The sequence below is a fragment of the Emys orbicularis genome, chromosome 2 (assembly GCF_028017835.1).
Source record: "Emys orbicularis isolate rEmyOrb1 chromosome 2, rEmyOrb1.hap1, whole genome shotgun sequence".
Taxonomy (NCBI): Eukaryota; Metazoa; Chordata; order Testudines; family Emydidae; genus Emys; species Emys orbicularis.
Window position 1 is genome coordinate 137,298,016 of NC_088684.1, and position 25,363 is coordinate 137,323,378.

Genomic DNA, 25,363 nt, shown 5'->3' on the forward strand with positions numbered 1-25,363 from the left:
GACATTTATATAAACCAGAACTCTACTGCACATTAAAATTGTCACTCTGTAGTATTAACACAAAAAACTATATGCACAAGGGGCAAGATTTTAAAATAGATTGGGAGGGGGCTTGAAATTTCTGACTTTGGTGATTTGGAAATCTCTACCCTAATATTGCATTAGCATAGTTTTGTGTGTGTGTGTTTAATATAGACATCCACATACTTCAGAATACTGTGCATATAATATCTGATATTTACAATAAACTTCATAGCTAACATTTCATACTTGCCTCCATAGGAAGGACAGCTGCATCTTCTAACAACTTTACAATGTCTGCATGTTGTGGCTGTTGCTTTTACAAAAAAACATAAACATGTTCTTACTGACAGAGCCTTGATTACAAGAGAGCAACAAGACTGATTGTATTTTTTGGAAGCTCAGAATACAGCACTGACTATGCGCAGACAATCTAGACAAATTATAAACACCGTTGCTGACATAAAAGAAAATATGGAAGGAATTATTGAAGAAGATAGAGATATTTCTTCTATGCCTGTTTCAAAAGACAAGATTGTCAGAGTGGATGAATCAAAAAGCACAAAGGTTTCAGAAATGGAAAATTTAAATGGCAGGAGCCCCACAAATGTGCAGAAACCCAGAGTGAAATGCAATAAATATGTGGGGAGAAAATCATATCAGAATAGTAAGGATGATAGTAAACTGACAGTTAATGAAAGCCTTTCTGTTAAACAAACAGGAAACTTACTTGAACCTTCCTTGTCCTTTTTGACATTAGACAAACTGCAAAGTCCTTTTTCAGAAGGCAGACCTACATTTTTGGGTGCTGCAAGCTATCTGACGCCAAACAAAAGTGAAGCAGATGTAAAACCTAATTGTGGAACATCGGAGAAACTAATGAAGAAACCTATTGATTTTGCTAGTGTAACAATAGCTGAATTTGGGATTACTCCAGAGTCTTTTACTGCTAAGCCATCTGTAGGTAAGGGTTGATAAGGTGACTCTAAAAATGAAAATTTCAAAATATTGTGCTTCATATGTGAGTGAGAACACATCTGGTATCTTGCATAATTTACATTCCCTTAAATATTTAATGGTGGACATGAATCCATCTCCAGAAGATTTCAGGGCATTTGAGACCACTTTTAAATGAAAAATGCTCTTAAATTGGATTGAAATGTGGTGGGTGGAAGCTGTCAAGAGAACTTATTTGAAATCTGAGGGTCTTAATTTATGATGAAATCCATCTATTTAAAAAAATTAAAACAAAACAAAGTTGTTATAAAAATCCCAAGATTGCTGACGTAGCTGGAAATACTGTTGAAATAGGCAACAGAATTGGCTTCTCACAGCATAAGACACCCATAATGCAGATATGCTGAGTTCAATATAAAATATTGATATGCCCATGTAAAATGGCAAATTGATTTATTTTCTGAATGGTTTATCTGATTGGGTGGATGTCCGTTTCATTCACAGAGTAATACGACATAATGGGCATTTCTGGTAATAACAGATACAGGTTTTATAAGAGTGAGTTGGAAATAGTGCAGGAGAGAGAAATTGTGAGGAATTGTCCAACATTCACCGTACTTGGCATATAGAGTAATTTCCTATTAATCATATGTTTTCTTGGGTAGAGGGGAAATACTCTGACTTCCTAAAGCTGTGCTCAGCCAACATGAGATCATGGGAATAGGATCAGCTGGAGGAAATTTTGCAAAAGTAACACAGGGAATTTTCTTCATCCCATGTGCTTTATAGCCAAATTTTGATGTTTCTGTCAGTGGCACAGACTCATAAGTACAACTAAGTGTGCAATTTCACAATCCGTAAGTAGGGCTTCTTGAAATCCAAATTATGATCATTTTACACTGGGGTAAAGTAATGGTGATTATTCCACTGCACAGCCTTTTATATATTCTAGCTACATTAACATTACAATTTTCCACTGTCCCTGTTTAAAGGCACAAAAGTGCAAAGCAGGATGTTAAACATGTTTAGTAACCTATCTAGGAACTGTCAATATGGTTCCCCCCAGGGAAAAAAACAGTGTTAGGCCTCAGTTTGGGGATGTATGGGTTGTTGTATGTGTCCCGTCCCCGTCCCCCCCCATGCTAGAGAGCTGAGGGAGGGTAGTCTTTCATGGCACCATTCTCTCCCACTCTTAGCCCCAAACCCTGTGGAAATTCCAGCAGAACTTTCCGTGAAAGCTTATGTTGATCATTGCAGCATTAACTTTCTATCTCCTGGGTCTTGTACTCTGGAGAAGTGTTGAGTGTAAGAACGTTCATGCTGCCAAGGAAAGGGACACCAAGGATTGATTTGAGGAAGTTTTTCCTTTAAGCCTTTTTGTTTTTACTTTCTGTGAAGACCTTTTCTTGGTCTCCCTAACTTTCTGCATCGCAGTACTGTTTGCCTGATAACTCTTTTTTATCCAGAGAGGAAACTGTTTTATGCTTTCTGGAGAGAGAGAGAGGTTTCAAATGCTTGCTGTTTTATTTTTCCTTCTAATGAAGACAACATTGCAAATATAAAACTTTGCTTCTATTACAAAAATGTAGGTGTTGTACAATTTCCCTGCTATTTTAACAGACTTGTAAGTGTTCTCCTGAAGCTTCATTGTGTTTTTCTTCTTGCATTGTTTTCATTTCAGGGAAATCCATGGCTTTAAAACTTAGGCGCAGATCTACAATTGGAGTACGGGGTTCCCCTGAAAATAATAGCCTTATTCGATATCTTGCCCAACAAAGGAGGAACAGAACCGAAGACCCTTTCACAAAGGTGGGAATTTTTTTCAGAGTTGTGCAATATGGCTAGTGGAGGAAATCAGCTTCAAATATTTCACATCTTGAATGAATGTGACAATGTTCACCATTTCACTTTTATAGTCAAGCTTTTTTTACTTTAGATTTTGAATAGGAAGAAAATCAGATTAAGGATATGTCTACACTACCATCTTAGTTGACCTATGTTATGTCGACTTAGTCACCGCAGTAATTACTGTGGTGGCTGATGTCCACAGTACCCACCTGTTGGTGGTGTGTGTCCTCACCAGGAGTGCTTCCACCAACTGAAGAGGGACAGTGAGGGGGGCTGAGAGCCAGAGTTCTCAGCTCCCCACTGGAGCCCAGCTGCCCGTTGGGCTTCTTGCCTCCTACCTGGTAGCAGGTTGGGGAGGGAAGCCTCCTGGGGCTTCCGGCCTCTGGCAGGGAAATCCACACCCAGAGCTCAAGCTGAGAGCCAGGAGCTGGGCTTTCTTCTGAATGTGAGGGCTCCAGCAGAGCTGTGAAATTGACAAGATAGTGTCTATGCAGACACTGCATCGTCCTAACATGGAGGTGGAATTATGTCGGTGTAGTAGGGCACTTACATTGGTGGGAGCAAGGCTGTAGTGTGTACACTGACATAATTAGGTTGTCGTAAACTGTCTTATGTCAAACTAACTGTAGTGTAGACCAGGCCTAACCTGTACTGAAGGAAAGAGAAGGCAAGTCTGAAGGAAGAAAACAAAAATAGAAATAACAATGGACTTACTTATGATACTTAACACTTTTCCTACTGAGAATTGTGGGGAGCTAAAGTTGAGGCCAACTGGCTCCAATAAATGTATTTTAGTAACTCATATTATTATTTATTGAAAAAGAGTTAGCTTAAAAGAATGTGAAGGTAAAGCTACACTTCTAAAACTGTTAACACCCTCTTCATTCCTCCTTGTTCTCCCGTACCCCACCCCAGGCTTTGCTAGCTATTTCCTTGTATATTTGTTGCTCAAGTAATGTTAATGAACCTCCTTTTAAAAAATCTTAGAGGCAAACATGTTAGATGAGGGCTACTTAAAAACTTTGCTTTAGAACAGACTGAGGCTGTTTTTACAGCTTAATCTTTACAGCCCATTTGTTAAACTTCCTCAAAGTGTGTACATATGTTTGAGTTATTGGATTGAAAAACTTTGTTCTGTATTGGAATATTAAAACAAGTTTAAATACTGCAAAGGTTGAGAGTAGATAGTAGAAACCTAAAGGTAAAAAATATTACAGTGATGTAATTATCTCAAAACCAACATTACAAACCCAGGATATTCTGAATTAAGGTTACGTTTAGAATAATTCGGAACATGTTAAGGTATGGAGATGCACATATAAGTTGCCCAAAAAAATCTCAACTCTGCCCTGCAATAACAGTATAATTATGACAAAGGCATTTTAGTGGGTGTGGTCCCAATTATATTAGACTGACTTGAAAGAATCATTCACTTTTTTTTTTTTTTTTTTTTTTCCCCCCCCTCTCATAGTGTCACTACAGGGCTAAATGCCTTACATGGGTGTTGTCATACCTTTACATTTTTGGATTTCCTATAGGTGTACATATAGCTCCTGAATTTCTTGGATTTGTAATGTTTGGTTTTTGCAATAATTACAAAGTATTAAGACTGTTCAAGGCATATTTTTAAAAATGCACAAATATTAAATTTCTTAATTAACCCAGTTTTTAACTCCTAGATGAAGTAATGGATCTTAAAGTCTCAGATAATTCATTCTGTACTTAAAGTGCTGTTAGTTTGGGAAAGGCTAATTTTTTTTCATACATAAGAGGCTGGATTCCTGTTTTAAGCGCAAAACAAAACTCAGCCTTAATTATGGAGTCACAAACAACGTTTCTATAATTATGTACATATCTGTTAATATCCTGTAATATCACTTTAAGGTATAGTTGCTTTTTACATATGTTCAGTTCATCCTTTTACATCATAAAGTGCCTGTGTGCATCATAAGGTTCTGACCATATTGAAGACCTGGGGTCCAGTGTTCATTTCACTGGACTATCACTCTAACATGTCATTGAAGTCAAATTTTTAACTGTCCATTTTTTCTTTCCTCTTCTTCTGAGGTATAACTGGAGGTTGATTTCTTATGGGGAATTTAATATTCAGGAGTTCTAGATGTTTTTTTTTTATAAAATGTCAGTGTTGTATGTAGTTATGTCTAAAATATAGAAAGATGCTGTTACTCATACAATTTAATTTACATGAATGTGAATGGGGCGGGCAGAGGCAAACTGCTTTGGAGGGACAAGTGTAGGAGAGAGAGTCAAACTGTATTGTTGTGTAGTAGTATATTTGAGATTAATCCCTTTTCTACATTTTTCATCATAGAACTTGGGGACAGTATCCAAGTGAAACACAAGGCCATTTTAAGATGCACTTATTTGTCTCTTTGATTAAGTTTGTGCTGTTGTGTTAACATACTTATTCCTCTTCAGCATTTGTAAGTTTCAACTTTTTAAAGAGCATAAATGGATTATTTTTTTCATGTCCTAGCAGGCCAGCCCTTTTAAACATCAAAATGTTGGCTCGTTAAAGGATAAAATATCTGCCTTCCAATCATCTTTTCAGTCAGCGCAAGAGGACGAAGAGAGGGCTTGCTTTCCTGGGCTCTCGCAGGAGGAGAGAGTGTCCCAGGCAGCAGGCTATTGTAAGTAATCTATATCTGCAACCCAAAAATGGCAATGTTGATAGTAATTTAATTTTGGTCTGAATAGAAAAATGATTGTTCTATTGTAATAACCCAGTTTCAAGATGAATCTTGAATCATGGTTTCACGGAATAAAAAGGTAAACTAACTGAAAGGTCCAGTGTGTTTATCTGTTGCCTAAGTGACTTCTCTGATAGTTTTTTACTTTCTAAAATTTTATGTAGTACTATTCTGACTATGGTTAGTATACTTTTTGGACAGTTAATCAGGCTTCTTGTCTTTTACTTTTCATTGAATGTGTTTTTATTATTTGCCCCTCTTTCATAATGAATTCATCGATCTAGAGACTGAAATCAAGTTACTATTTGCAAATTTTGCATTGGTCCTTACATTTCTGGTAACAATTCCAATTGTGTGAAGATTTGGTGTCCAGTACCTTCTTCAAAAATGCAGTAGTATTTGGAAATTACATTTTATTTCTTTGATATATAATTAACGTACTCAAATGCTGAAAGAACTCCAAATTATTGATAAGTTGCCCTATCCCCTAAGGCCTCTAAGCCATCCAATAGGAAAAGGAAATTAACAGATGTTGCACATGAACAGTTAATGTGGCTCAATGGTAAATATAGAAAAGATGCCAGAAAATACATTGCTATATTCTACTTTTACTTACCTGAGCCCTTTATACTACTGCTTTCCATACCATCCACAAAATAACCATCTAGTTTTGATTGTTTGCTTTATTTAAAACCCCCAAGAAAATGAAAATAAGTAATATAGTACTACTTGCAAAATAGAATTCAAAAGATGTTCTTAATTTTGTCTGACTAGAGAGACTTCTAGCTTATCTAGCTTATGCAGTGAAGGGATGTAAATGATCTACATGGAAAATCTAAGGTTTGTTTATTTTATTAACTTACAAATGCAGCTCAGAACAAACCACCTTTTACAAAACAGCATGAACAGTTTCAGTTGAGTGAAGAGTTAGCATCTGAACGCAAGAGTGTTGCGTACAGGGAAAACTGGAAAGAAAAATTAACTAATGGTGATAAAACTCCAGCCAGTATCCAGGTATGCAAGATTGTCTCTCCACCAGAGGAGGTGCCCATCATTGAAACTACTACTGCTACAATTTCAACGGTATGTGTATATCTTTAAGGGGGTGAGGGGAATTAATTATGAAATTGCATCAGCAGATCCCTCTTGTAGGAATTAAATTCACATTGTGAGCAGTGGAACTGCTGATGGAGCAAAAATCTGTTGGGGGTACTGGTGCATTGACTACATTGAAATTTAGCCCCACCTCTGTCATCCTTAGTTCCTCTTCTGTCACCAGCAATTATGGGCCTGATACCACAATGTGGATGTTTTTTTTGTTTTTGTTTTGTTTTTTTCAATTTTCTACATGCGTAGGCTTAAAATGTGTTTGCCTACTGTAAAGTCTTCTAATAGACAATGTTATCTTTTGTCTTGTAATCACACACAGGTTTAATTCACAACTTCCATTTACAGAAATGAATATTATTTCAATTTTGTAACTTACTACATTTGGCATCTGTAGATTTCTTGTACATAGGTCAAATCACACTTCAAAGTTCTACGTGAGGGTAGAGCTTGATGATAATGGTACGGAGCAATACATCTTCATTGGAAACACCCTCCATGTGTGCTCTAGGTTCTGCCTGTTACAACTATGGGATTCATGTGGACAAATTTGAACATGTCGGTTAACTAATGTAATCATTCAGAAGAGATGCAAAACAAAGGTTCTCCATTCCTCTCCACTTCAAGGAAAAAGGCATGTTATTGCCTCTGCACAAATAGGGGAAGGGGAGAGAAACCCTACTGGATGTAATACAAGTTCTACTTAAGATATGCCATACATCAGAATTGCTAGTCCACTGGTCTATTTTGTCAGGTGTCCTATCTGATAGTGGCCTCCACCAGAAGCTCCAGAGAAAGGTGCAAGTAACCTGCAACAAAAACCAGCTCTTAGGGAAGTTTCTTCCTAACCCGCATTAGTTAGTCGGTACTTTGTTCCCTGAAATATATTACTACTTTATTTTCCTTATTTTTATTCCCAACTAATGTACCTCTGATTTTTCTCATTTACATACATTTGAAATCCTCTTTTGAATTCTGATAAGCTTTTGGCCTTGCTGATATTTTGTGGCAATAAAGTCAACTAAAGAGATTAATAATGTGATAATGAAAACTGTATTCCTACAGAAGGAATATTACCTGACTCTTTAACATGCATTATATGCTCAAAGAAAAAGGGAAAAAGTCATAAGCAGCAGTTGTTATTAAAGTCACCATTTGCCAACAGTTACCTCACCGTCCTTGCCTACAGATAGACTAGAAAGTTACCTATTTGGTCCTGTACTGACAGCCTTCCAAGTGAACTGCAAAGCCTTTTAATATTTTATGCTCGTCTTTCTTCTAAATGGGTCTCAGGCTTGTCTCCTGTTTAAAATTTGGGGCTGGGGGTTGGTTTTGATTTGATTTTTTTACATTGGTAATATCAGGTCTTGCCTGCCTTCCCTGTGTGTGTGTGTTTTGAGGACTGGAACTGAGCATTTGTAGAGAGAGAGAATGTTTAGTCAGAAAGCTTAACTTTTTTGGTTCTTGATTTATTTGCTGTTTAACTGAAACACTTGGCAAACACCTTAAGAGAGAAGTTTGTTTTTTTTTTTTTTTTTTTTTTTTTGGTAAAAGATTCAGCACCCCATCCCTTCAGTTTAGGATTGAGAGCTCCAACTCTTGTCCTCCAGAAGCTCCTCTTTGTCTTACCTTGACGATCAGAGTTGATACATCAGAGGTGAAAAATAAGCATTTGAAACCACTCCTTTAAAAAGACTATTTAGACATAGAATCAAATTTCAATGAGCACAAACAAAATAAATTTTCTTTATGGTTCACTTCTAATAACTTTAAGTAACGAAGCTGCGTTCAAGTTTTTGCTTTAAAAATATCCATGACTTTTTATATTTTTGAAAACTGTTTTACTGTGTTTCCTTGCATATCAGTATTCTGGTAAAAAGAGCTATAATTTCCTTTTTCTAGGAAATTCCCTGTACGCCACCAATTACTGAATCTGGAAGCTTATCTTTAGAGATTATTCCACTAACGGGCATCCCAAAGACACCACGCAGTAAGAAGATTCATCACTACTTTTGTTACTACTCTATTAGAAGCTTGAAAACTAAATATGCCTTATTAATTATGTTTCCATTTCACAAGCAGTGATGCTATCTCTTTATGATTAGGAGTTTCAAATACAACAGAAGTCAATATTGCTTTGTGCTGTATTACCAATGCTGGCAAAAAAGTGCCATGGATGATAATGTACTATTCAATTGCTGCTGCAGAGAAGCTCAAATTAATCTGGTTCCCAGATTTATGCAGCTCTTTTTGCTATAAACTACAATATTTTAGGAAATGCTTCTTTTAAATGACAGGTTTCAGAGTAGCAGCCGTGTTAGTCTGTATCCGCAAATGAGAATTTAATAGAAAATTAGGTATTCTGTACCCCAACAAGAGTAATAGGAGATTCTCAAGAGTGTAGAAAAGAAAATAACCCAAAGATAGGAAACAGTCTCATGTAAATGATTCTTTTGCTGTAATTTTTGATATTTGTTAATCACTCTGAACTTGCTTTGTTTTTCTGAACCTCTAATGTTGTTACCTTTAAAAAGCCTTTCTCTTCTAAAAAACTTTATTTTATAACTAACAAGCATTACAACACATTACAAATTTACGTTCTAATAAGTTTCAATGCCTCTTCATTCATACTTTAATGTTTCCTTTCTTTAAGTACTGCAGCTCTAAAAGCTATTTTAATGAGGAGTTAAGTACTCATATAAAAACAGTTTTCCAGCTCTCAAAATATTTAGTCCAACAATTTGGAATGTGTTTTTTGTAAAGTTTTATATGTCACATAAATAGTAATTATTTGAAGCATTCCTTGAAATAGAAATATCATTAGACTCTAAGAAAGGTGAGATTATAATTAAGGAACTTTTATGATTAACATAGATTTCACATAAAAGTGTGATAATCCATCTCTCATTGACCATTTCCCTTAACTGCATGTTAAACCTCCAGAAAATAGAGAAGTATAACAGAAATGCTGACACAATCTTAATAGAAAAGAAAATAATTGCAGTACTATAGCAGCTATATTTTAAACACAGGAAATAAACTACCATATATGATATTGTATGGTGGTAACTCATGCATAATGCATCTCTAATGGAGACCACAACACCAAAAACCTAACTTCTGAGGAATTCACACATTTAAGCAGCTTTTGAGACTAAGTAGCAGCATGCATGTATTGCAACAAATGTTGAATTTTTTAACATTACATCTAAAGCCCTTAAATCTTGATATTTATGTATTCATTTTGAAGATATTACTTCTGAGTGTATCAGTGAGGAAGTTGGAGGTAATACTGGATCGCAGCTAAGCAGAAAGAAAGTTACCTTTGCAGAAGAACTGAGCTTGGAGATATTTGATGAAACCATGCCACCTGTTACGCCACCACAAAAGGGAAACCTTCCATCCAGTGAAAAATCACATAATGGCTCCTCCTGCCTTCGATCTGTTCTGAAGAAAACACCAGTAAAACTACTGATGGAAAACGTGAAGGTTGGTGTATTGATCTCATTCATAAATATAAACTTGAAACGTTAAAGAAGCATTACTGTGTTCACTACTCAGTAACTTTTTTTAACTGAACCATGTTTTCCAAGAAACATCTTTTTTGACTAATGGTATAACAAAATGCATTGGAAGTTGTATTAAACAGTTGTTAGGTTGTGAAAGGGGTATGTCTGTGACCTTTTTTTCATATCCGAGGTTTGTCTTAATTTATTTTGAAAGTTTCAGGGGGCCTTCAACATGTACAGTACACATTCTAAAAAACAAGATTATCTAATGCTCAGTTTATGCTGATTACTAAGAATTATTTAAAGAAAATGACTTTCATTATCCTTTTTCAAAATTGAACACTGTATAAATTAAACATGAACAGGCAAGCGTTATAACAATAATAGGTGTATTACACCATTGTATTGATTAGACAGGAGTAACACTGTTGATCTTAATAGGAACTCGTAAGCAATACTACTGGCATGGAAGGAAATGAACCTCTTTTATTCTCTGATCTTTCAAGAAGTTGTGAAGAACTGCAAACAGGTCAGAAATTTTTATACGTTTCTAAACTGGCATAATCTTTATTTCCCATTAATTAAAAGGAACACTGTCAAGTTGAACTTGATGCTGTTGCTACTGGTCACTTTGTTGCAGAACTTGAGGAAAGAGTGTAAGTAAGCAGTGCACAAATGTCATCCTATTTCATGGGATAGGTAGTACAACGAACAAAGAAAAAGGAAACTATCAAATTCTCAAAGTGAATGGGGGTGGGGGGGAAGGAAGACAATATCACTAATTTCTTTCTTTCAGCAATCTTTGCCGTTATACAACAACAGGTACAAAACTTTAAGATGGAAACATGACTTCAAGTGGACAGTGCCCATTTAATATATATATTTTTTTTAATAGTGAGGAGATGTAAGAAAACTGAATATTTAATATACGGCAATATCCTTGGGATATAACTTTTAAAATACTTTCAAAGTTAAAATGTTTTTGTGAAAAATTGGTCACGGTAGGATTATATGATTGTCTGTCTGAAATTGCAAATGACAGAAGGGCTTACAGTAGGTAAAAGAAGTTACTTTTTGGCCTGTGGCCAAAATACCATCTTGAGCTGTGATCCTGTTGGACATTGAGTCAGTTCTTAATGTGGAGAACTTTTAAGACCAGGAAGTATTAATTGGTTTGATTAGTAGCAAGCTTCCTACCCTCTGACTCAGTACTTAATACTCCAGGGCATACTGTAGTTCTGGAGGTGCCATTTTCACTATACTGTGTCAAACTGAGGTTCTGACCACCTGAAGTTATAAAAATTCTATGATTCTTTTCTTAAATGTTACGGTATTTTCCCTGTTTCCTGGCCAAATTACAAATTTGGCCAAATTCCTATTGCATTATGGATTCCGCCTGTCTAAGCTACTCTTGTAATGTCAGTTAGATGTGACTCAGTTTGCTTTGTCTTAAACTACTGTGTAGGATTGATGCAGGCTATTAAACAATGACCATGTCTTACCCGAGTGCTGACTGCAATTGAATGATGGAAGAAGATGGAGTGTGTGAGGGCTAGACCCCAGTGTTGCAGCAGGGAAGGAATTGTCTCGCATAGGCATAGGCATAACTCCTTTCCTGGACCCAGGCTAAAAGGAGATAATCTGTAAAAGGGAGCATTCTGGAACTGGTGAGGATCTTATCTGTATTAAGTTTGATTAGACATAGATTTGCGCATTTTATTTTATTTTTTGCTTGGTGACTTACTTTGTTCTGTCTGTTACTACTTGGAACCACTTAAATCCTACTGTCTGTATTTAATAAAATCACTTTTTACTTATTAACTCAGAGTATGTATTAATACCTGTCAGAGCAAACAGCTGTGCATATCTCTCTATCAGTTTTATAGAGGGTGAACAATTTATGAGTTTGCCCTGTATAAGCTTTATACAGGGTAAAATGGATTTATTTGGGTTTAGACCCTATTGGGAGTTGGGCATCTGAGTGTTAAAGACAGGAACACTTCTGTTAGCTGCTTTCAGGTAAACCTGCAGGTTTGGGGCAAGTAATTCAGACCCTGGGTCTTCGTTGGAGCAGACGGGGGTGTCTGGCTCAGCAAGACAGGGTGCTGGGGTCCCGAGCTGGCAGGGAAAGCAGAGAGTGGAAGTAGTCTTGGCACATCAGGTGGCAGCTCCCAGGGTTTTTTTGTGATCCAACCCATCACAGTGGCATAGTCAAGCAGGATCTGTGCACAGCTGATTGCTTTGAGATACTGGTAGTGATTTTAAGCGAGTTTTAAGTGTGGTGGCTGGAGAACAGACAAAGTGGCGACTGGTTTGTTATTTTCTGTTTGCTTATTTCGGTGGAGGGAAGTAGGGACAGAAAAGGAAGCAAAATAAAGTCTGAACACTGAGCTGAGTGCATCCCAGTTTCAGTGAACTGCAGAGGGGTGTGGCCCAGCAGAAGAAAGCAGGAAAATGAGTACCAGTGAAGCAGCTAACAAACTAGAGCTGGCTAGACTGGAAGCAAAAGAGAGAGAAAATGAACATAAAAGAGTGGATGGAGAGGGAGGAGGCTGCCCACAAGAGAGCCATGGAGGCAGAGACAGCAAGGGTGGAGGCAGAGACAGCTGCCCACGAGACAGCTAGGGAGGCCCAGAAGCATGAACTGGCTGTAATGGAGTCGAAGAGACAAAACGCTCCACCTGCTGGCTCCACTTCCCCAAAAATCCATAAATGGGAGCGACTGTGTCCACAGTATGAGGAATCCAGCGATATTGCCTAATATTTCATCACCTTCGAGATACTATGCACCCTCCATGCCATCCCTGAAGATCAAAAGATGACCACATTGATAGAAAAATTGACTGGCAGAGCTCTGGACATATTCAATAAGATGCCTATTGATGATGCTTCAAACTATGGTAAATTTAAGGATCTGGTTTTGAAACACCTGAAACCTACAGGGTTAAATTCAGGAGTCTTAAGAGGGGATCTGGATTGAATAATGTGGCTTATGCCAATAAAATGAGAGATTTGGTAGATAAGTGGGGGGGGGGGGGGAGGCATTACAAGCTTTGAAGGGGTATGTGATCTGGTTACTCAAGAACACTTCCTGAATATGTGCAGTGATGATGAAAAACAGTATTTGTGGGACAAAAAGGTAAATGCAGTGGGTGAATTAGCTGGGTTTGCAGACTCTTATGAGCAAGCACAAGCTGCAATCAAACATAAACCACTGGCAGAGGGGTACAGGGTCGGGGGAAAGCAGAATCATCGTTTTACCCCTGGGAAAAAGGAGGCTGGGGGGTCACCTCCCCATTCCCCTGGTACTTGCCCCAAATTTCCTGTGCAAGCAGAAGAGCCCGAGAGGTGCTATCATTGTAAGTCCAATGAGCACCTGAGGAATAGTTACAGGTCAGCAGGGGGCAGGACCTGCCCTGGGGTGCACAGAGACATGTGTCCCGAAGGTGGAAGTTGGGGTCCTGGTGACCGCTGCGGTGGGAACAGACCCCAAGGACTCTGTAGCTGGGCGCCAGCCCAACCCGAGTGAAAGGGGGGGGATTTTGCTGGCCAGTGAAAGGTCTGTCATAGCTGGTAGATGTGAGCCCACAGCTGGAGCAGGGTCACCTTCCCTTTTGGGGGACACGAGTGTCTGACCCAGAGGGAAGCCCAGATGGAAGGTGGGGGGAGGGGCAGAGAGTCCCACCCACCTTTTGTAGGAAAGGACTTTCCCAGGAGGAGGGTGAAAAGTCTGCGTTTAAAATGCCAGCCCCCTCTCCTCTGGATCAGGTTTTAAGGGAAACCTGGGGGTCAGGTCTCCTGGAGGGGGGAGTCCATCCAGCTAACCTGTTGGGAACAGAAAGTGGGGTGCCCAAAGGGGTCCAGAGCACCCCATTGAAAGATGTTGTTCTTGCTACACTTGTAAGAGATAAAACTATCTCTCCAAGACAGGGCGGGGGAAAATCTCTGCATGGGTGGAATTTCACAAGGGAGTGGGGTCCAGCCCAGAGAAATTCCAGAGGGAGGGGCCGAGGGCAGGCATGGTTGCAGTACACCCTTTCCTGGCCAAAGACCCAAACACATGCCTGAATTAGAAGCCTTCCCCAAAGAGGCAGAAGAATCTGCATCGGAGTGCCTACCAGAGGGCACAGAGAACTGGGAAAATGCAATCGATGCTAAACAAGTTCAATTGTGTGAATGAAGCCTGTCTACCGTAGATTTGCTGTTAACCTTGTGTCTTGCTAATTCACCTATGGGATAAAACAAAAGAATTCATACTAGTGGTACACCCTTTAAAGATGTGGGACATACCTGATTTGTGGAAGAAACTGTTTTACATGCTAGGGATGGTGACAAGACAGCCCCACCAGCATGTTACTTTTCAGCACATACCTGTAAAAAGCAGAAAAAGCATAACAGGCCCATACTTTGTTCTGTCTGTTACTACTTGGAACCACTTAAATCCTACTTTTCAGTATTTAATAAAATCACTTTTTACTTATTAATTAACTCAGAGTATGTATTAATACCTGTTGGAGCAAACAACTGTGCATATCTCTCTATCCGTGTTATAGAGGGCGAACAATTTGAGTTTGCCCTGTATAAGCTTTATACAGGGTAAAATGGATTTATTTGGGTTTAGACCCCATTGGGAGTTGGGCATCTGAGTGATAGACAGGAACACTTCTGTTAGCTGCTTTCAGGTAAACCTGCAGGTTTGGGACAAGTAATTCAGACCCTGGGTCTTTGTTGGAGCAGACGGGAATGTCTGGCTCAGCAAGACAGGGTGCTGGGGTCCTGAGCTGGCAGGGAAAGCAGGGGGGAGAAGTAGTCTTGACACATCAGGTGGCAGCTCCCAGAGGGTTTCTGTGATCCAACCCGTCACAGGTGGAACCAAAAATGTGCTTAGGGTGTGGGGGGGGGGGGATGGAGGAGCAGTGACACAACATCCATTTATCTCTTTGCACCCCCAGAGCCAAGGTCCAGGTTGTTGTACAGAGGTACAGCTGAGTTAAATGCAGCCCAGGCCACTATTCTGAAGTGACTATCTTTGATAGGTAGTAGTTTAGTTTTTAAAAGATGCTCATTGCAGTGGTGGTGGATGGATAACTGCCTTCCCAGGTTGGACTGAGACCCCGAGCATGCAGGCTACTGAACTGATGTAAGGTGATAACTAACTTTTTATATTGTTCTAACATTTTCACCATAACTATAATTTAACACTAACTTTCAAGCAATATTTGGATACATCAGAACCTGGCAGTCCATCTTACCTATTGAATAGCTTCTTCAGAGGGATCCTGATAAAAGAGTAACTCTGTGATTCCTTTTTTATAGTCAATAGTTTTCTATTTCTTCCTACCATAAAGCAATTCATCTTCAGTTATATTTGAGTTTTTTGTAAAACTAGGTCTCCTATATTTTTGTCTCCTTTTCCCTTAGTTCTCAAATCTGTAATACTGTAGATCCATACTGAAAAATCCTGTTGACTTCATTAGGAATTCTGTGCTTGAAATAATTGCCTGTTCAAGTCTCTAAATAAAATAAGAGAATTTAAGGTGAAATATTTCCATTAATCGCATTTGAGGTCACTATGAATTTAATATCTTTTTTTACAGATAGAAGTAATACTAAAACAATAGACACAACAGATGAGAACAGCTCTGAAAAGCCAATGAAGAGAAAGAAGGTTACTTTTGGAGAGGAGCTAAGCCCAGAAGTATTTGATAAAACCTTGCCTGCAAATACACCATTGCATAAAGGAGCGACCCCAATCAGTAACCCAGGCTCACAAAGCGATAGCCCTTCCACAGTAATAAGTCCTATGAGAGAACCTTTATCCCAGCCAAATTTTGATGACTGTGATGGTGATGTGAGTTTGCTTTAATTTATTACAATGGCTACTTAGTCTCTACAATCAGTTTTATCATTCCATTTTGTTCTTTTTTTTAAAAAAAAATTTGAAATGTCAAATTAGTCCAGATTTTAACATCTTGGAATGGTTACTCTTTAAACATTAAATTGTTTGCTTCAATTGCCTTAGGCATCCTGCATAGCTGTTCTGCCTGCAGATTTGCCATTTGGAGTGAATTCTGTTACAATATTGGAAGTATGTCGTATTTAGCCTCATTTTGTTTCTTGGGCCTTTCATACTTTTTGTAGAGACCTTATGAAACATGGTATGTGTGACAATTAGTAAGTTCCTTCATCCTGTAAAGAAAGGAAAATTCCATTAGGCCATTCATATGCCACTTTAAGCAGTTTTTGAAATATTGAAAGAAGGGGTGTGTGTGTGTGTGTGTGTGTGATTTTTAACGTTTTGTTTTGTTTTTGTAAATACAGGAATATGTTAAGCCTCTTCAAGAGTCTGTAGCAGTCCCTGAGAATAGGAAAGGTAATAAAGTTGGGTTATAATATGGCTTCTTAGTTTGTATATTTGATATCTCTTAGCATTTGTGTGTCTTAGTTAATGAAAAATTTTAGGGAAAGATGCCAAGGACACATGCTTACATTTGATATTGAACTATGTTTAATGCTGCTGTTTGATAAAACTTGAAAATAACTTTTTGGGATAAACCAGACACAATGTTGAAGCATCAGAAATGTTAACTTTTCACTGGCTTGTAGGCCAACTCAACCTCACTGAAGCCTCCGAATTTGTTTGGTGTGTGTGCCTGGTCGAAGTTGAATTTACTGCTTGTTTTTCATGTTTTTAACTGAATGCCTAGTGTGATCAGCATGTAAAAAATGTATGGTGATGTGGTGGACATAAAGGCTTTATCAGCAAGCATTTAGGATTTGATTTCACATTCTGCCTAAAAGGTTCTTTTGGTTAGACCTACTCATTTATAGCCTGATCATGCACATTGAATCATTGGGAGCTTTGCCATTGATCCCGATTGGGTACAGGATCAATCTCTCGAACAATGTTAACTCCTGGTGAAATCTGGCTCTTTAACTGCGAGGTCCAACATGAACTGGGCTTAGTAACTTGGATATATCTATTTGTTTGGTTTTGGGTTTTTTGTTTTTTGTTTTGAAGTCTGTATTAATATAGGGATTTTTACAATGTAAACAACAAACAAAAGCCAAAAACAAATTAAAACTCTAAAAATAAACAAGGTATGTGCATACCTCTTTTTAAGTAACCACGTTACTTTTCTGCTGTAATTTTTTGTCCTCCCTTTCCTTACCCCAAGCCCTTCAGTTTTTCTTGTACCTGCTTGTCATATTTTGATCTACGACTAAATTTTTTCAGGGAAAAGGCTGTCTTGTATGGTGGTTTTTTTTTTTTTTTTAAAGGGCTTGGCATACTTTATACACTAAACAAATAAGCGTAATTAAAAAAAGGTGAGATAAGGTGTATAGTGAGAGGAGTTATACCTGAAATTTCCCAAGACAGATATATCTGCTGTTCTTAGTTTAACCAAGATTCTTCTTTTCCAGTGTATTTAACAGAAATTAATTCCTTTGATAACAAAAACTCTTGTACCAGAATAACCCGGTCCTCTACTAAAAGAAAGGTAAGTATCTTTAATATTTTTTTTGGTAATTTTTATTGAACTTCCATATAACTCAAATGTTAACAACTTTTTGTATTGTTAGATGTTGGTGACAAATGATTGAGAGCTTCCTTTAAATAATTTTAAAAATAAATATTGGTAAGATTAACAAAACAGTGATGCTTTCATAATTTTATTTTAAAAGTTGGTTTACTTTTTCCACACTCAATCTTGCACAATTATAAACTCTTCTTGATAATTTTCAAATTTCATTCCTGTTCACTATATAACTTTTTTGATTGCTGTAAGATCTTCAGGATATATGTGTGCGTGATAGGGTTAACATTACAGTTAGATCAGTATGCTGCAGGTAGTGATTTGATTGGTGTTCCCAGCTAGCAATATTAAAGAATGTGTTAACTTGCTGGCCTAGTAGTCTAATAGCAGCATGACACCCAACTATTAGCTATCAGGAACTTGTGGCTCACAGAGTTTCTTGCACAGGATTCTAACATATTCCAATACTATCCCTTACTAGACTCACTGCATAGAGGTGTATAGCTCTAGTTACAGGTTGGGGCACTTCAATGAGGAAATAGGATATGCCAGAAGACCCTCCTTAAAATAAATATTTAAAAAGGACAATATTTAACTGCATGGGGTGGGGGTAAATCTTTCTTCCCCGCTGCAATAATATTGCTATCATGACTTCGTCGGTTAATCAAGTGAGATAAACATAAGATTTATAACTTTGAGATTGTTATGGCTTCTGTACTCTTTTAAAAAGAATTGATGTTCCTCAACAGTATATCAACATTTCAGAAGAGACTGGTGTTACCATCTCGACAGATATAACGGCCAAAAATGCTCAAGATATTAAAAATCTAAGAAAGAGCAAGGTTCAAAGAGGAAAGGAAAACAAATCTGCCCCCAAAAGTATATCCGTAAGTAACTGCACACTGCAGTTGTGTGAATATCTCACTTAATTTTTCCTGTCCTAGATGATTCCTGAAACTAGTTTCTCATGGATGTCTTCAATTACAAGATCTGCTCATAATGTTTTTTGGCGGGTTTGTTTTTATGCCAGTGCCAACACACTTTTTTTATCTTATAGGTGTCTCACTCTCCCTCATCCCTTCCTGTACCACTGGTGAAGCTGGGCCCAATAGCCTTTATATCTATAACTTTTATACCATTTTCCTTAAGACCTCTCTTATGAGAGGCAGGGGAAACCTCGTACAACAGTATAGTACAGAAAGGACCCCTTAAGCTTTCTCTAAGATGTAACTCCCATACCAGTTATTGTATTCAACAATGAATAACTTTGGTCCAGTTACACCATATTTTCTTAAAATATTACCTAAATGTATGCTTCTCCCTATAAATAAACTGTTAGTTGATGTAGATTTATTGGAAAACCTTAAAAGGGATAATACTGTTTTTTCTAAACCTTTTCAGAAGGTAAAACTTAGAAGTTATGGAGGAAAAAGAGGAAAGAAAAAGGTAGAAAAATCCTTGTATGGTCAGAGAGAAGTAGCTTCCAAGAAACCTCTTTTGAGCCCAATTCCTGAGATCCCAGAGGTCTTCTCTTCTGCACCATCTTCTCCAAACTCACCTAAGACACACATTCTGCTCTTCTCAGGTAATAGTCTTTCTCCCTTTCAGCCACTTTCACTTTTGATTTAATCAATGATAAAGCTGTTAACTTTCTTGCCTCTATGCATATATAAAAAGTCTAATAAATCTGACCTTTATCATCTTATGAAGAGGAATCCTGGAGAAAGTGGGGGAGAAAAAAAAATCATACTTCAGTGATATGATCCAGGAAATCTATGGTGCTGTTACAAAGCCCCAGCTGGATAAAACTGCACTCTTACAATGTAGCAATTTAAATTGAAATTGTTACAAGAAGAGCCCATCAAATAAATGGGGTGATTGGGTAAGGCAGAAAATCCTTGAGGTGGTCAATCCTAAACTTTGTTTTTTTGAAGGTTGGTTAGGTCCTCAACCTCAGACTATCTTGTGTGATTTTTAGTTTACTGTAATTTTTTTTTAATGAATGGATTGACACAACTGAGGGACCATAGAGGTACACTTCATCCATTACATTAAAGAAAAATATTGGCCAGGTTATTCTGAATACCTTAGAAGAATTTGAAATCTGCATGTTGTTAATCACTGATATGCCCAAAGGATGTTTTGATTAGCTCACTTGCCAAATTATATCTACGTTTTTTGAGCTTTGGACAAACTCCTAATGGGATTTAAAAAAACAAAAAATGTTTAGTCTTAAGCACCTATGAACAAACTGGAAATCTTATGTTTCCCTGTCTACCTCTGTTTTAACATTTTACATATAGTGTAAGTCTGTGCATGCACACAAAACTATGGTTCTCTAAAGAATGGGTTCTCAGGATTTTGGAATCCTGTGACCCCACGTCATGTGACCTCAAAGTTAGTCTGTATAGATCTAGATCTGTTCCTCCTTTCTAAAAACTGCAACCACTAGCTTCCAGTTTGTCTCATGGTAGTGAGGGTCAACCATTTTATAGATATTTTAGTTAAACTGATATTTCCGCCTCATGAATACTGTATCTTTTTATTTGAACACCAGCAATATGCTTCACACTGCACAAAAGAGAAGACCGGTTTCCTGCTCTCGGGAGCTTAAGTTCTCAGACAATACAGGCATGTTGCACAGGACGACCAAAAGATCAGTATCTCATAGTGCTGCAAAAATGTTATGGTTGGAAAGAAATAGTTAAGATTTTTTTAAACTAAAAATTCATTAGTTGGTACTACAGTTGAGACTTGGGAAGTGTTCTGATTCATTTTGAAGGATTTGAAAGAAGAGAAGTGTAATTGCTTGTCCTATCAGGACAGGAAGAAAGTTTCAGGCATGTGTATCATAAAAGGAAGTGCAAAGGAGGAGTGTGAAGGAAACAAATGGAATAGTAGAAGTGGGAAGCTTAGTGCACAGTGCTAAATTTAATACAGTGAGGCATACAGAATATGACTTGTAATATTTAATTTTCAGGGGGGACCTTGTGACTATAATGCAATAGTAAGTTAAGCAGCTAGAAGAAAAGATAGACTGATTAGAAGCAGCATGGTGTCTTGACTACTGTAGCAGGCAGGTGGCCTGCTGCCATGTTGGTTATGATAGCTTGGAGCATGTCATCTGTTAATAAAATTCTCTTTGAGCCATGAGAGGGAAGGGTTCATGCTTTCCTTCACCTGCACCCCTGGATCCTTTAAATTTTCTCAGTCAACCCAATGTGGAGTGATCTTTCCACTGGGAATTGTGATATTTTACCTCTCAAATCAACTTCAAGTAAACCCTAACTTAATGGGAAATGAAGAGGCATCTCAAATGCTAGTATCAAAGCCTGTTTCAGATTAGTGTTTCTGGGCAGCTCATAATTCTGCCCATGATTGAAACGATATTGCCTAGCTGGTCTTGATGCACATTAACATGTCAGGCCTCCTCTGAAAGTATGCTGCTTCCCTATGCCTTTTATTAATTTGACTGAAGCCAGTCGGTCTCTTTCAAACTTTCCTATAAAATTCTGATTATTTGTAGAATGGTCTGACTAGAAAGACTGTATGCTTGGGTAGATGACCGGTGCGGAATAGCTTTGACAATAACTGCCAATGTTAACTACTTGAAACTGCTGTTCTTTGGGAGGAGAGTGTAAAATACTGTGACGGTTTTACTTCTTTGTAATAAATTGAAACTCTTTTTGAAATTTACATTTACTTTCAGGTATTCTCTTGAGTATAACCAAGCAAATTTGTGTCAATATAGCTTTTTTAAATTGTAAACTTTGTATATCCTTTTAGATTATTCCAAATCCAGTAATGCACACATAGGATCTATGAATGAAGTCGTTGAACAGAAAAAAGTGGTTGGAAGAATCAAAAGGAAAGTGCCTATAACAAACAAACGTCCAAACACTAAAGAACTCTACATTGTAGAAGCCAGCAGCACCAGTGGCATCGAGTGTCAGTCATCAGACAGTGGCCCTGATCCTGCTTCAACCATTAATATTGAGGTGCTTAATATACAGGAAAACATTCAAACAGAAAATGAGCTGGGATCACCCTTAATGTCACTAGAACAGAAAGAGAGTGATGTTTGTGTGAATGATCAGATCAGTGAAGAAGACAGCAATAAGACCAGCTGTCAGCAGTCTGAGCCCAGTCTTATGAGAGAACACACTTCACCTATCATTGTAAAATCAAATTCTCTTTTGCCACTACTAAACACTATTATGCAAGAAATTAAGAGCACTTCCCCACTTGATACATCTGACGACAAAGAACATGAAAAAGCGAGAGATGTCTTAATAGAAAATGAATGTGTACTGGAAAGTGATCATCCTTCAAATAACTCAGAGATGCTAAATGAGCTAGAGTTCTTAAACCTGCAGGACATCAGTGTAAGTGAAAATACTCAAACTGGATGTTCTATTACAGACTTTGCAAGAGAACGAACAGCTGACAGTGATGCCAGTCTTAAAAGGTTCAAAAGGCCTTCAAGAAAAGGCAGAAGCACTATGTACCTTTCTGAACTTGAGAATCTCCATTTTGAAGCATTTGGAAACAATCTCTCTAGTTCTTATTTTAATGAGCAAGAACCCCGGATAGAAAATGACTCAGAAATGTTTAGTGATCTACATTACTCTATAGAACAGTCCTTCTTGAAGGCGAGTGAGGATCATGGAAAAAAGGTAAGACGCAGTATGAGGCTGCATAAAAATGCAGAAAATGAGGGACTTGTGTGGATTAAAATACCTACTGAGATTCACAAGGACTCTTTGTCAGATTCTGCTTGCAAATCGAGGAGGACGATGTATGCATCCATCTTTAAAGAATCTGAGAACATTCATCAAAGACAAGAAAATTGGAGCCAATTTTCAGCTTTGGGGAAAGAGAACAATGAGTGTGTTCCTGTTGCAGGGGGTTCTTGCAAAACACGCAGGAGGAGCATGTGTGCATCCACTTCCCAGGAAACCAAAAATATAACTCAAACACGGAAAAAGAGAAGGGCAAGCCTTGTGTACAATAATAAAAATTACCAAAAGGAGTCTGAAGTGGAAGTATCCTTTGAGAACCATCCTAATGCCTAGGCAGATTGGGCCATCCATTTTTTTTTTGTTTTTTTTAAAGGTCAGTATTTGAATGTAGATTTTCTTTGGCTTCAATTCAATTATCTGTATTTAAGTGTCACTTAAGTAATGCCCTATTTCTATTTCTCTGGTCACAGACATTTGTATAAGTATTAATTTTATTTGTTCGTTTGCCAAGTAACTTAAATTGTCCTTTGGCTTGACAGTTTCAAAATGCTTGGCGAAACAACTGAGGAAAAGCAAGCTCAGCGTTGAGAGTACAGGTGTATTAGTCAGCAATGATGGGCAAACAAGGGTGAAGTTTTAATCTCTTGATGCTAGGAATCAGCACTTCCTATTTCTAGCAGAAATGGTACTGATCACAAAGCAAAGTGATGAAATATTTCTTATAAGAATACTGGGAGCTACAAGGATTGATTCATTGAAGCAGTAGTAAAAGCTGTAACAAAAGTAACTGTCGAGAATAAATACACACTTCCATTATTTATTAGAAATATAAGGGGTTTCAGTCAGTTGAGGCAGAACACGCACACCTCCTTCCTGTGGAAAGGATAGCCGTAGAAACTACTGATTTGTATCCCAAGATACATTTTGTTCCGTTGCTGTGACATTTACAGCCAAAGGAGAATAGTGTTTATAGAATAGTCTGCTTGTCTTAGATGCAAGATTTCTTTAATGAGCAAGACCCAGTTGCTTGCTCAGATTCTTTAGGATTCTTTATATTTAGATCTTTTCATATTTAGACCCACTTGGGGGGAAAAAAATTACTCTAACTAAAATACGTACTGTATTATGGAAGTCCGGGGTTTCAAATGTTCTGTTGCCCTGATTTTTTTGAGGCAGGAATTATGTTTGATTATACTTAGCCTTGTGGAAAGCACATAGCAGTATGTGTTTGCCCTTGAAACTTTGGAGTGGTTACTGGATAAGATACGGTTTATGGGCAGACTCAGTATGCATATCCAACTCACTGTGGTACAATCAGTAAGTGAAGTCTCTCATTCCTTCACTTGCATAGAGAAATGCCAGCAACCACACACGTGGCTCTCACCTGTTGTGGGAAAAGAGAACCAAAGTTTATGGATCAAAAAAAGCAATATTGACAAACTGTTTAGGGGAGTGGGAAATAATTCATTCTTGATGGTGTTGGGTCTTCTTGACAGAGCATGAGTCAAACCCTAATTCCATTGTATTTTGAAGCCTACTGTCACAGTCTGTGAAAACTGAGTTTGTCTTTACTAGTTGAGCTATGATGGCTTCAGGAATACCCTTCCAGCTGTAATTGTTTGAAGGATTGATATTTCCTATCTGCTGAATCCTGCTTTTATAAAAAATTACTTTTGAAATCCATGTAACTTTTTTTCCAGATTTCAAAAACAAGCTAACAAATAGAGATCCTCTACAACTAACATAACAGTGAAGAAAGCTCCTGCTGGGGTGCAGACTTTTCCCATGTTCTGCAGAGACTTTGCTTTACCATCTTGGCACCAGCAGGTCTGGAGCTCCCACTGCTATGGACTTGTGTACTTTTCATTCGCAACTAATCATTAAGAAATCCCAATTTCTGCAGAAGGATTGATTGTTAAGCGTGTTTAATCTTTACTGTATACAACACTTCCTGTTTTAATGTTTAAGGTTAAACTGCCTAGAAAAGAATATGAACATGTCCAGAAAATGAAGTACAGTACTGCATAACTGCATTGTGAATGTTTTAAATATTCAGTGTATATGTACCCAATACAGTATTCAGTAGTTGACCTGCCATCTTACTGTTTGCTTATTTCTAGTTTGAGCTATAGAATATAAAATGTTGAATATGGTCTACTTAACACAATCAGTATTGTTTTCATGTTTCATGCTGTACTACTTCAACTGTGAGGTGAAATATGCCAGCTTTAAAACAGTTTCTTAATATTGAAAAATCATCTCTGTTGTAAACCTGTTTGACCACTTTGAGCTGGAATAAAATTTCTTATGTACTTTTAGTAAAGTTAGAAAATCATATTGAAACACTGTCTGTCTTATCCTATCTGCAGAGACCAACTGCCAGTCTTTCAGAAAACAAGAACTACTCAGGCAACTTTGCAAGAAACTTCATCAAAAGATATCATTTGTGTTGTACTGTTGATTTCAGTGACAGTTCTTCATCAGGACCCATCCACTTTCTTTTACTGTTTTATCAACCCTTTTTTTCAAGTCTTCATTAACTAAATGTTTGCACGTTTATCTGCTCTTGCTGTTCTCCACATTTTTGGAACTTGAACTCATTTCTGGAAGATAGAATATGCTCTCTCTAATGGGGGGAGGTTTGAGAGTTTGAGCATTGGCCTGCTAAACCCAAGCTTGTGAGTTCAATCCTTGAGGGGGCCATTTAGGGAACGGGGGTAAAAATCTGTCTGGGGATTGGTCCTGCTTTGAGCAGGGGGTTGGACTAGATGACCTCCTGAGGTCCCTTCCAACCCTGATATTCTATGTTAACAAAATTAAATCTACCACAGTGAAAATTTTAGACTTTGGTTCAGAACAGGCCTACGCAACATACGGGCCGCATGTGGCCCGCATGGGCTCACTGTGCGGCCCGCGGGGGGGGAGTAGGT

General features: G+C 37.8%; 1 protein-coding gene across 1 annotated transcript; it reads left to right on the forward strand.

Annotated features, from left to right (window-relative positions):
- Positions 1 to 441: 441 nt before the first annotated feature.
- Positions 442 to 22,766, forward strand: CDCA2 (cell division cycle associated 2). Its single transcript, XM_065400166.1, has 13 exons — positions 442 to 985; positions 2,660 to 2,787; positions 5,324 to 5,477; positions 6,409 to 6,620; positions 8,547 to 8,634; positions 9,895 to 10,133; positions 10,595 to 10,682; positions 15,751 to 16,004; positions 16,475 to 16,526; positions 17,579 to 17,655; positions 18,441 to 18,578; positions 19,093 to 19,276; positions 21,478 to 22,766. The coding sequence occupies exons 1-13, from the start codon at positions 442 to 444 to the stop codon at positions 22,764 to 22,766; spliced, it is 3,447 nt and encodes a 1,148-aa protein (XP_065256238.1).
- Positions 22,767 to 25,363: the final 2,597 nt, after the last annotated feature.